A 13,127-nucleotide genomic window follows, 5' to 3' on the forward strand; every position below is an offset into this window, starting at 1 on the left:
GGGATTTCAAAATTAAAGTCCCAACTGTAGGGGCGTGAAACTGCACTCAATGCGTTGTTTCTGCTCTACGTCACCTTTGAGTCCCTCCAATAATTGCGATAAACTCAACATCGAACGACATTAGCAACTAATTTAAAGTGATTATGATTAAGGATTAAAACATTTTATAATATGGATCTCTGACTCTTATTTTGAAAGAAAAAACAACAACATCAAACGAGAGAATATACGTTTAACTCCCCAAAAATAATTATTAAACAGAATGTTAAACAGAATGTGTTTTATGTAGACTTTGTTGAATATCCTTGACGGATATTTTTATTGGTTTGTTAAAGCATTAAAAAGGCAGCAGATTCTCGTCCCCTCTTGTTGCCGTAGCAACCGCGGTGTGGTTCCGTAAACCGATGTGGTCGGTTTCTTTCTCCGTGGACTTCAGGTGGTCAGTGCAATAATAAAACTACTGCTTTTGAGATCGAGGTTTGTGCCAAATATGTTGACCGGTCAGAGACACAGGACGCAATGTCGAGAATTCACCGGACCCACGCCCCATTCTGTGGCAGTGGTGAGCTGACACTACAGCCAACTTTTCTTCTGCCAGAGTAACGTTAGTTAGGTTGCCTACCTAGAGACCTAGTTAGGTGAACTAGTCACCTAGCTATAAGACAGGCCAGCTAGACTAACCATTTTCATGTCATTCTTACAGATCAACATAGTTAACTTAGTTAACAGCAAGCAAGGTGTAAATCAGCATGTAGGCTACTTAGACATATTTGCCAGTATAAAAATATATATATTTATGACGTTTTTCCCCTTTATTTAACCAAATATTTGATATGTCTTCATCTTTTTCAACTAGCATGCTATTTGTTGCATTACTTTTATTTATGATTTATTTTACTGTTATTCACATTTTCTATAGAGAGCAAAATATCCATCGTCCAGACCCTCTGATTACTTTATTTTGGAACGGAGGAAGCAGGAGGCTGCTCGGAACAATGTGCTGGAGTTTACGAAGGACCAAAGCGCCTGTGATTTCAGGATGCTCTGGGAAAGAAACACTGAACGGCAGATGGTATCAGCCACCATAGACAGGCGCGTGCAGGAGGCCATGGCTCAATACCAAATGAGCATTGATGAGAGGAGAGAAAGGTTTTTGACTCATTTCATTTTTACACCTGTATAGGACTGGCTCCTGCTTACCTTTAAAACACAGAACATTACCACTTGCGTATCTCCCCCTCACCTTCTTTTGCAGGTTGCGTGAGATGCTGGAATGTGAGGAGAGAGAATTACTGAGAGAGATGGAAGAGAAGAAAGAGACTGTCCTTGAGAGGCAGGCTAAAATGCGTGAGAGAGCAAAGTATCTGCAAGAGAAAAGGGAGAGCGAGAGACAGAAGATTGTTGCCGACAAGCTTGATCAACTATTCAGGTACTAAAAACAACCACTGATTTTTGATACACTTCAAATATCTATGTCCTTTTAACCTAAAATAAGAGCCACCAGGTGCATCACAGACTACTAAATACAGAAGAGGTGTCGCAGATTCCTAGTACTGTATGTGAAAAGGGATATTAGACTTGCTTTCATCAGACCTGCTTCATAATACTGTTCCATCCTCCTGCGTTTCAGGGAGCGGAGCGAGGAGTTGCGCACCGCGCAGATGCGCCGCAGACAGGACGAGGTGTGCGCGGAGCGTGCCGAGCAGATCCGCACACGTGAGGAGACGTGTCGCCAGCACCGGGAAGAAGAGCTGCTGTTCGCCCAGCTGTGGGAGAACGATCGTCTGGCCAAAGAGCAGCGCAACAACCAGGAGACCCAGCGGCGGCGAGAGAGCAGCCTTCAGCAGGTGGCGTTCCTGCGCGCTCAGACCGAGGCGGCGGAGCAACAGCGCCTGCGGGCCAAGCAGCTCAAAGAGGAAGAGTCTCAGCTGCTGGTGCGATTAACCTCCCAGACCACTGGGTCACGTGTCTGTAATGTATCTGAACCCTCCACGTTTGCTGAAGCCGAGTGTGCGCTTGTGCCATTTAGCGCGAGCAGAGGGAGGCGCTGCGTCTGGAGGAGCAGCGCGAGCGCGGGGACAAGCGGCAGAGTCAGGAGGGCCGGCGCCGGCAGCTGGACCTCTCGCTCAGGCTGAAGATGAAGCGCGTGGTGCGGGAGCAGCAGGAGGAGCTGGCCCTCGACATGAGCATCCTGGAGCAGCTGCTGGCACAGGAGAAGGACGAGAAAAAGGGGGAGACACTCAGGAAGGTGAGGTTGTGCACATGAGACACTAAGCCAAAGTGGAGACTGGAGTGGGGCATGAAGGCTTGAGGAGAGACTGGGTACGTAAGATGGGGCATGAGACCAGTTCAAGACACAGGCTGGCAAAGCAGGATCTTTTCATTTCATCCAGTCACAAGTTATTTATTACAAAGCCAAAAGAATGTGGTGTTGATGTTGAGAAATGTTGGGGTTGTAGTTGGAACTGCGAGAGGAGCAGCGGAGGTATCGGGAGTACCTGGCGGGGCAGCTGGAGGAGCAGAAGCGGCAGGAGGCGGAGACTGAGCAGGTGATGGAGGCGGAGCTTCAGAAGACCTGGGCCCGCAGGGCTGAGCAATGGCGACTGGAGAAGGAAGCCAGAGACCGGCTCATGAAAGATGTGCTGCACACCCTGCATTTACAAATCCAGCAGAAGTGTAAGACAGAAGCTACGTGCACATCAGATATCTGTTAAAAAACATGTATAGTGGCTCCATTTGCTTTAATCAGGCTTTTGGTTATGCCCTTAAGACTAGCCATGTTTAATTAAGTTTACCTCTTACAAGTTATCTCTTGCTATGTGTTGAGACGATTTATGTATTTGTTTTTTCTTTCTTTTTTGTTGTTTACTGTGCAGTGCAGTTGAATAATCAGAAACAAGCTGAACTTGCCAAAGAGAGAGATGAGCTGAACAGAAAAATTCAGGAGAACAAACTGTTGGATGAACAGGAACAAACCCGGTGTGTGTCAGTCAAAACCATCACCAGTCATTTTCTCTCATTCTTGCTGTCTCTTTTTTCACCGTGTGCACACACTCACATAATCACTGTTGTGCTCCACCGCTCCACAGTGTCAGGGAGGCCCGTCAGGAATACAGAGGTGACTTGTTGTCTCAGATTTTGCATCAGAAGCATCTGCGTGAGGCAGAGCAGGCTGAGAAGGATAAGGAGGTCCAGATGGGCCTGCTCTACCAGGAGAAGTACAATCAGAAGATGCAGGATATCCTATCCAGGCCTGTCTCCAACAACATCGCAGTCCACCCCTTCAGGAGAAGGGAGCGACCCACCTCGAGCTAACAGTGTCAAGACGGCACAATTAATTCTAACAATATTGGAATGGCTGTGGAAAGAGAACAATTAATAAAGTATTCTCAGCAAGATCTTATGCTTTTATTGTGTGATATTGCTAAGAAATAAAAACAAATACAGCAACAAAAATTCATATCAAAATATATCATGACAACTTTGTTGGGTTCAGCTGAGGTCAAAACAGGAACAGGAATTCTCAAAAAAAAAAGAAAAAGTCTGAGCACTGAGATTTTGTATTTATCTGCTGTATGTCTTCAGAATGGGATTGAGATTTGAAAAGCAACATTACTGATTTCCTTTGAGCCACAAGACTGTTTTGGTCATGTTAAAAGCAGCATTGACTGTCATATTATGTTGCAGTCTATTCATGTGTTCAGCTAAAGTAGCTATATTTGCTGAACTTGTCTGACTTGATTAACAAGACGTTGATAGGGTGAATTGTTTGGGGTTAAATTAAATACGCCTCATGTCAAATCTGAATTTCTTGAGACATTTTTATGTAAACGTCCTTATTTATTCAATAAGTTATTGTGTGCCTTAAGTCATGTCTTCCATAGCAACCTTTGCTCACTTTAATCTCAGTAATGTGTAGCAGCCTACTGTTACTGTGAGACAAGCCCATCCCACAGTACACAGAGTCTTACAGAAAGAGATCTTCAGTGCACACACTGCTAGACTTTAGTTTGATTCTTCTAACTTTGTTTTCATTCATTTAGAAATAGTTTCATTAACCTTGAAAAGGAATGGTATCACTATGCGCTAAATTATGTACCTAGGGTACATGAATCACAGGGCTGCAATATATGATGTAATCTGCCAATGGGCTTATCCAATAACATGCTTGCTCAAATGATTACTGCAAGTGCAACACCTTTTGTTTGTCAAGGCTTGACTATTCCGTGTCAGGTAAAGCATGTTAAAGAGTCCTACACCCCATACCTGATGAAGGTGTGTTTGGGAGTGGAGCAGTTTGTCTGATGTTGGTTCTGCCTCCCCCTCCATTTTCCCACACAGGCATGGGCAATTTTTACTCAAGTCCTTGTATGAGTCTCCAGTAGATGGTTCAGTGTCAGCTTAAGGAGCTCAGTCCTTTTATCTGAGCGCTCCATTTTACCCGTTTAAAGATGACATGAGTAGAAAGACAAGGCACAGTTGAGGCACATTTTCAATTTTTTACTTTGGAACATTTGTGTTGTGGAAATTGCTACGGTCTTCAGTTCAGAGAAGAGAGGATGGTGACCGAATATGAGCTATATGTCAAGGTAAATCCATCTGAATTGGACAAGACTATTTTACTATTGAAATACTCAGATTGTAACTGTGCTAAATGTTGAATTCAGGTTGGTGTGTGTCACTAATAACCACACAACTGCTTGTGTATAATGTATCACAAGATCACTGCAGAGATTGCAGTGCACCAATTAGCCTGAAGTTGTCACCCTCGATATCGGTACCTGCCGCGTTTGTTAGGTAGAAGCTGCTATACGTTCACAGTCAGTATCCAAGTCTGTGGACTAGGGAAGGGAATATAGGAACTTAAGTTAGATTTATGTTATATTGTTCTTTTTTTATCGAAGTAGCTCCCCGAAGACCCATTTACTCTTTGGTGGGAAACAAGTTTACTTTATTCCAGAGAGTGCAACAGAAAGAGAAATTAAATTAATTAGAGACAAATAAAAATACATGTTCAGGTTGAGAAGAAGTCCACTGTCTATAGCTAATGTTTGTATGTTGAGATCAGTTTACTTCATTCGTGTGCTTATGACAGGGGCATGGGGATTTTGACACGCTTATGGTTCCCAGCGCGTACCTTCTGTTCTCTCTTGCTTTGCAGATAACACAATAACAGAAGATGTGTTAAACTTGCTGAGAATGATTCATTCTTTTATGATTCCCCAAAGCAGTATACAACAAAAAATCCCATTAGCATAAGATAATATACCATAATTTTGAATCAAGTAGAAAGATAAAAGATAAAAAAGTATCTTTTGAATGACCTGCTTTATAACAGTGAACTCCACTCTTACAGGAGACAGTGTGCCTAGAACATATTTTAAACACTTTATGTATATATTTTTCTGTAACACTAAGATGAACAAATAACATAAGCAAAGACTTAAAGAAGGAAGAAAAGGAAGAAAAGGTGATTCATAAAAGTCTGTACCCTGGACTTAGGCTTAAAAACTATGCACCATATTAAGTACTATTTCGTTGTCATTATTTGAAATGACTATGACATGTACAACAACATTTTAGGGTCCCTATGGAAAATAAATGTGTAAAATAGGAGATTCTGAGAATAAAATTGTGTAATATTTAGACAATAAAAATGTTAAAATTACTACATTAAAGTGGCATTACTACCAGGAAGTTGTGGGAACTTGCATCAAATAAGACCATGTCAAGTGATGTCTAGTGAACCAATGTTCTAATGCTCTAATGCTCTAATGTTGCAGATTTATTGTGCAAGGTAGGACAAGTTTGTTGTGACCCACTGCCTTGTGTTAACCATTTCCTGCTCCAATACTCACTTCAGTGCACAGAGAAATTGATAATTATAATGAGCTGAAGAGGAATGCTTGACACTGCAGATCTGTGGGACCTCCGAGCTGAGGTCACTTTCTAAGAGGCTGTGTCCTGAATTAAAGTAAAACAAATGACGTCCTTATAAAATTAAACATCTAAATGACTTCGCATATGCAGTGTAGGCAAGGTAAAGGTTAGACAAAGTATTACATATACAAAATGTGTAATATAAAAGCAAAAGCAGGTGGAGTCACAGTTCATGGGTGGGAGCTAAGATGCTCCCTTTCGTCCGAATTTCTCTAAACTGGCAGCCTGTCCTATTATTGGCTTACTTTGTCCTCAAAATATTGCCACTTTGTTTTTGTAACGTGACGACTTTATTCCTGAAATCTACTATTCATTTATTTACTGGTGGCCCTAAAACGCCGGTGGCCCTTTAGAAACGTGACTTCATGGCCTACTGCATAAAATTGCTACTGTGAAGCAGTGTATTTTCAGCTCAAAACCCTGCACTCTAATGCAGTGTATTTCCAGCTCAAAAACCTACATTTTAATGCAGTGTATTTCCAGCTCAAAACCCTACACTCTAATGCAGTGTATTTCCAGCTCAAAAACTTACACTCTGATGCAGTGCGCCTATTAGCCTGTAGTCGTCGCCCTCGGTACCGGTAAAGACCCCGTTTGGCAGGTAGAAGCCGCTGTACGTTCACACTCAGTATCCGAGTCTGTGGACTAGGGAAGGGAATATAGGAACTTAAATTAGATTTACGTTATATTGTTATTTTTTTTTTATCGAAGCAGTTCCCCGAAGACCCATTTACTCTTTGATGGGAAACAAGTTTACTTTATTCCAGAGAGAGCAATAGAAAGAGAAGAGGGTAAGAGGTTAGGAGCAGGTTTCTTAACTCCTCAAATAATGGGAAAAGACGGAAAAGACACCTGCCACGAACAGGCGAGGGGCTAGCGCGGCTTTCTGTGGCATTAACACCGACACCTTTGGGATTATTAACGCAGACGGGATTTATGGCCCGGAATGGACACTAGACGTGTGAAGTGTGGCTTGTAGAAGTTGATGGGAATATAATCTACTGGATTTTAAGCGGAAAGGTGTGTAGTTATAGTCAGTGTTGCTAATGTAGTTGGAGCGGCACCATGTCCGTAAACGAACTCTTCACCAAGGTGAGTCTCTAGTTTCGCTAGGCGCTCCCGGTCACTTTACCTTTCCCTTTAATAAAAAGGTGTTTTATTGGAATATATGCCTTTGTTATTGTACAAAATGAAACTTTTACCAAACCTCGTCCTTGCATGTTCATAGCTAGCTAACCAGCTAGGATATTTATATATCCCGTGTGAGCTGTCTCACTAGCCAGCTGGATTTAGCTGTCCGACACACATTTATAACCCCAGTTTCTGTCCTACATTAGGGTACAGACACCTAGTTTAGGCTGGAAACGACGGACAGTTGAGCTTGTTTTCTCATTTTATTTTAGAAAACGGTTCTAATAAACCCGTTTACATCTGTAACAACTGTAACTTCCCTTTTGCAGCAGCCTGTGTTGTGAACAGGTAACCTACACAGGTAACGTTAAGGTGGTTTCGGTCTGTCTGCCTGTGGTGGTTTCGGTGCTCACGACAGCCTGTGTAACTTGTGCTATATCGGGCAGACTACTTACTACTTATTAGCAAATAATAATTCAGTTCAGGGGATAGGGGTATGAATTCTTATGTTGGATACCGTGTATTAGTCTATGCAAATGTTATATCAAGATTTAGTATTGAGTCATTGTCACAGCAGGTGGACTAGGCTAGTCCATGGCCATGATAAATGCTCATTGTAATTGAATGTCGAAGGTTGTTCAATATTGCTCTGCTACTCTTTTGTGGGTTTTGTGAAATATGTCAATAGCAATCAATTAATAAAAGGTTATTTTCAACTTTATTTTGGTAATCACACTACACACGAGGGCCTCAGTTTAATCAGTATAATATTTTATATCTAGAAAATAAATACAGTATAGTACTGCAATAGTAGTACTGCTTATGTTTATGTAAGGCTGCACATACTGTCCATTCTTGATCCATTCAAAATTGTTCCTGATAATGAGGAATTAAATTGAAATACATTTTACTTAAAGTTACTTAAATTTATAGTAATAATGGAAATACAGTCTAGTGTGTACATTCATTTTTAAATGCTGGCTGTAACTTATATTTTAATATATATAGTGGTTCCCTTGATGGGACAGTCAAAACCATAGGTGAACGGTGTGGAATTAGACATATTCATAATTTTGACCTGTAATTAATTAACTGTGAAATTATGTGTGATTAAGGTTTTCATTTAGCAATTAGTAGGCATATGTCTTTAATAACAGCAAAGATTAATCAGAGTAATTAGTCAGTATGGCAACCCTGGTGATGTTTATTTATAATAAAGTTGAGAAGCAACAGGTCTGTTACCAGGCTGCTGTTATTACACAAATGCCTAACCTTAGCTGAAGATGGCAGCTAGCTATAACCTTTAGCCAGGTTCAGGCAGATGTAAATGCTAAAACTAAAAGTCATATAATTTCTTCTCATGCAGTGCTTAATTATGGAATAATGAGTTGCTTAATAATCTAATCATCAATGGAGATAAAGAAGCAAATCCATAAATCTGTTTTGGTTTGAAGGGCTTTGACCAGCTGGCTTCTTTTAAACACACACACACACACACACACACACACACACACACACACACACACACACACACACACTTTGAATTAACACGGATGTGTATTTAAACAATATAATCACTTACTACCTATTATTGTGGAGTATTTTATGATGCCTTTTCAGTTTTGTTCCACTACTGGCCAATAGGACTAGTTTGTTTGACCGTTTATTGTTATTCCCCTTTGTGTTGCCTCATCATGTTCATACGGTCCCTAAAAACGGTTGTGCTTTGACACAGTTGTTGCTTACAATTTGGGCAAAAGTACAATTTGTGAATCTATTTTTTCATTTGTTAAGTTGTCATTGTTAAGCAAAAATGCATTAAATTCCAGTAGGGTGGTTTTAAAGACCCTGTTTCAAAGCCAAAATACAGAAGAGTAGATAAACAAGTAGTGTAGGTCCAGTGGGAGTGGAGCTTAGAGGCAGGTGTGTGTGCTCTCCCTCCCCCACTGAGGCTGGAGCTACCAGGCAGGGTGGAGCTTACGTCATTCAGGGCCCATTCATGCCCGAGAAAATGCTACACAACGTTACTTCAACGTTACTTTTTAATCGGCACTCATTTTGACCATGGTCCCTGTTCATATTGGACAGACACCTAAGCGCTAACCCAGCACATCTACATTTTTGTTCTTTGTGAGTACAGGTGGATTTGTGGGGTAACACCAGGGGGTGTGATCACTTCTCACATGCTCACGTGCTCATGCTTTGAAGAGTTGCACCTGAAGGAGAGATAAACGCTCTGCAAATGAGTGCTGCATCAGCTTTGCAGTCGGTTAAAGATTTATAGAACAGAATGTGACGGGGAAAAGGTCACTTCTACTTTCAGTGGGGCATGTGCTTCAAGGACGTTTGTGTGTGGGGGAAAAAAAGGCGAAAGATGTGCACCTTTGGCACATCAGCAGCAGGTTGGTGGTATCGCATTTCACCAGAGTTCACCACAGAGTCATTCCTAGGTGGTGGTCGCTCTGAAGATCAGAGGAGAAGAGAGTCAGCACTTCTGGGACACACCCAGTCTCTCTGAACCTAAGGGCATTGTCACTGTGCTGACATAGTGCTGGGTGTGGCTAGGGGAAGACAGGAGTGGAAACATTTAGTTTCTGTCTGGACATTCCCACCTTACCTACATGTAAATGATGGAATGCTAGTGTACATAACGAGCCATGAGGATGACTCTGAAACCTCATTCGTTCTTCTAAACTACTATTACATAATTTATTACAATTTCTTATTTGACATCATCATAATGTAACATGTAGTTTGTGTGCCCTGACTTGCTCTAGTCAGCCCTTTTTAAATTGATATCTCCAAAAGAGTATTATTGTTAAGGCCTTTACCTTTTAAAGTTTTATTCACATTCGTGGAAGTCTTGAGTCTGGTTCCTGACAGGCAGGATTTCAGTGTTTAAAAAAAAAAAAACAAACCTGTAGTGCAGGTTTCATCTCTGCATCTTACCAGCTACTTCCCATCCACAATATCAACGTTCTTGTTTTTATTCATCTGTGGCCTTGATTACTAGGTTGCAGAAGTGGTGTAGGGATTTGTGAGTCATGGGGTAGAAATTAAGACTCCCACTGTCCTCTTGACAACCGAACGTGGGTGCAAATAGATGGTTTAACGTGGCTTTTGAGCAGAGTGGGGGGAAAGTAGGGGAAATAGATGTGTGGAAAGATGCTACTGATTGTTGTTTTTAATTCTAGTGCTTCTAGTGATTGAGTATTTTTACATGAAGTAAACAATGTCCTGACGGAGACATTTAAACTGATCTGATCATAATCCCAAATAAAGAAACACTTCTGAAAATACCATTCAAAAATCTTCCTTGAATGTCTTTTACATGTCTGATAAATTCTGTCTGATACATGTAGAGGTTACACTATAGTAATGTTCTTAGGTGGCTCTTAAACTATCAGGGTATTCAGAAATATATAGTGTTTTGTGAGGCCTCTTACTGTTTGATAGTTGGAGAACTTGAGACTAGCAGGTTTTACTCACAGTCCTTGTGATGCTACATTAATTTTGCATAGGATTATGATATGATGAGCCTCACAGCAAGGTGGTCTGGGTTTGATTCTTGGTCCTGTCCGTTCTGTGTGGAGTTTGCATGTTCTCCCTGTGCCTGTGTGTGTTTTCTCCGGGTACGCTGGTTTCTTCCCACAGTCCAAAGACTTGTGTTAGGTTGATTGAAAACTCTAGATTGCCCGTGGAACTTTGTGATTGCAGTGATTACAAAACCATATTTGGATTCCAGGAGCAGATTTTGCTACCATTGACATAGAGTTTAGTGGATTATTTTAATGCCAGAAATCTAGAGGAGTCTTCTAATAAACGCTATAATTAATTAAGTCCTCTCACAGATGTCTTTTCTCTCATGCCAAGAATACATGTTTGTTCACATGCAAAAGCACTTACATTTATTGTGAGTACCTGGGAACCCTTTGTATACTTGCTCTTGAATATCTTTGTTTTTTTTTATGTCACATATTCTGTGCAACAACACAGCTGTCAGTCAGTCAGAAGGAGTTGCCAGTTTTGACCAGTAAAACTGCTACTGCTCCCATATCTTCCATTGAGGGAATCCAACCATAGTTCAGAAGTCCGATATCACATTTCAAGATGAAATTTGAATAGACTTCATATCCAGCAGCACAACGGTTCTGTTTCTCTAACCAGGGGGAATATTTGAGGTAATACCACCTCCCCTTGTCACCTTTGTCCTGCCTATATAACACCAGCTTGTGGCGTCCTGGGTGTGAGCGTGGTAAAAAAAAAAATACTCAAAAGTACTTACAGGCCAAGTAAAACACTATGAGCGTCTGTAACATTTGCCTGTATCCAAAAGATTCTACAGCTAATATGGCATAGGTAGCTGTCTAAGCATTTCTGCCATTATGCCGATGCATTGAAAACTCACTGTATACCAAACTCACAGAGCAGGCCTAGATTAGGCCTAGATGAATTCACTGTAGCAGTCAAGGTTACTGACCAGGTTACTATGTAGTAACATTAAAGCAGTTTACCAAAAAGTAGACAATTGGAAGCAACATTACAAAGTAAATGGTTTACTTTGGTACGTTTACCAAACATGCCACTACTAGGTGGCAGATTAAATCGGCACATTTTTTCCCCCCTTGTAATACATCTCACAAAGGATCTCTTCAGACAAACATGTACTACCACATAGTACTTGAAGTAATTGTTTACAGAAGACACTTGGACAGTGTGATTTGATGGCTGAGATTCTTGTCATTGGTATTGGGCTTTCCCTTGAATTGAGATTTACTGCTACTATGTGACTGCTACTACGTGACTACAGTACAATGGAGACAAAACGTGACAGTACTGTGTCTACCAGAACACATACGGGCCGGCCTGTTATAACTGTTTTAATCATTTTCATTCATTTATGCATCTCTGATAAGAATCAGGTCTGTTAAAATAAATGAACAAATGCTTCTAACTGAAATTCATATAATAGGTCTGAAGTGTTTTACAAAGGTTTAAGTATTGCTTTCTGTTGGTGTCCCCTGTCACTCTGCTGAAATTTCGGGAATTTGGGAATGAATGAAAAATTAAAAAGGAGGTTATGTGTCTTCATGTGAGTTAAGATTTAATGAATATTCCTAGAGCAGTCATAGCAGTGTGGTTCGATGTCAGAGAATGTGTTTTACAAATCAAATGAGCCGGTGCTGTCACAGTGGACAATTTGCATAAGACAAAACCCGATATGTGTACTCATCATGATATTAGTGCTGTCAAGTTCTCATTTAAAACCCTTAGGCTACTTCAGTAAAATAATGTTTACTTGTATAAAAAAGTTATAAAAGATGCTCTGGGTCAGTTATACTATAACAAGTGTTTCCTCTGAAGGTGCCCAAACTGGTTCTAAAGAGTAATTCTGTGACTACAAGCTTCTCATTTGGTTATCTCTCTTATATCAGTCCAGTTTCCTCCTAGTGTTGGAGGTTTCCTGAACTGAGGACGAGGGTGGGTGCCCTTAGTTCTGGTTTACCCATGTACATTGCCCAAATGTGCTGCATTAACATCCTATATGTTTTTAGCATTTCCTGGCATGTAAAGAGGCTCAAGTTGATGCATGTTCATTTTGTAATCTTAGTCAATTTCTTTCTTTCTGTATTTTGTACAATTTAGTAGTTGTAGAATTTTTCATGAGCTTTTACTGTGCATGATGCACGCTGACCCAGAACTAGACATGGTTAGTTCCCATGAATGTCTTGTATTAAGGCTGGGCATCAGAATCATGGGTGAATCCATGGCTCAATACACCTGAACAATAGAGGAAGAGGAAGTTGTTTGTCCTGCTTGAGCATAATGATGTTGCATGTGGCATTTGCACAATAATATGTAAAAGAGGAAGTAAAGCAAACCAAATGTTTGCTTTAACTCTGAAAATTAAATAACTGTAGATTTGGACAGTTTACTTCTTCTAATTGTTGGCAGATGATAAAAAGACTACAAAACTGTCTCCAGAACACGTGTTTCCTTGAATTCTACTAAACAGTCCCTCATACTGTCCTTGTTAGTCAAATCTTCCCAAAAAC

General features: G+C 40.8%; 2 protein-coding genes across 4 annotated transcripts in view; both read left to right on the top strand.

Annotated features, from left to right (window-relative positions):
* The first annotated feature begins 243 nt into the window (after positions 1 to 243).
* cfap53 (cilia and flagella associated protein 53) lies at positions 244 to 3,378 on the top strand. The gene is made up of 8 exons (XM_076980087.1): positions 244 to 562; positions 920 to 1,149; positions 1,256 to 1,429; positions 1,631 to 1,934; positions 2,030 to 2,248; positions 2,460 to 2,676; positions 2,877 to 2,979; positions 3,090 to 3,378. Exons 1-8 carry the CDS (start codon positions 491 to 493, stop codon positions 3,313 to 3,315), a joined length of 1,545 nt encoding a protein of 514 aa, XP_076836202.1. The 5' UTR covers positions 244 to 490; the 3' UTR covers positions 3,316 to 3,378.
* A 945-nt stretch (positions 3,379 to 4,323) lies between these two features.
* The window catches only part of myo5b (myosin VB), a 37,236-nt gene continuing 28,432 nt past the window's right edge, over positions 4,324 to 13,127 (top strand). Inside the window, exon 1 of one of the 3 annotated variants that reach the window (XM_076979716.1) lies at positions 4,324 to 4,589. In XM_076979716.1, the coding sequence (XP_076835831.1) occupies positions 4,560 to 4,589 (30 nt within the window). In that variant the 5' untranslated portion in view covers positions 4,324 to 4,559. Of the gene's footprint in view, positions 4,590 to 6,570; positions 7,033 to 13,127 lie in introns of those variants that run through there. The other 2 variants (XM_076979718.1, XM_076979717.1) reach the window with 2 other exon arrangements.

The sequence above is a fragment of the Brachyhypopomus gauderio genome, chromosome 18 (genome assembly GCF_052324685.1).
Source record: "Brachyhypopomus gauderio isolate BG-103 chromosome 18, BGAUD_0.2, whole genome shotgun sequence".
NCBI classification, from domain to species: Eukaryota; Metazoa; Chordata; class Actinopteri; order Gymnotiformes; family Hypopomidae; genus Brachyhypopomus; species Brachyhypopomus gauderio.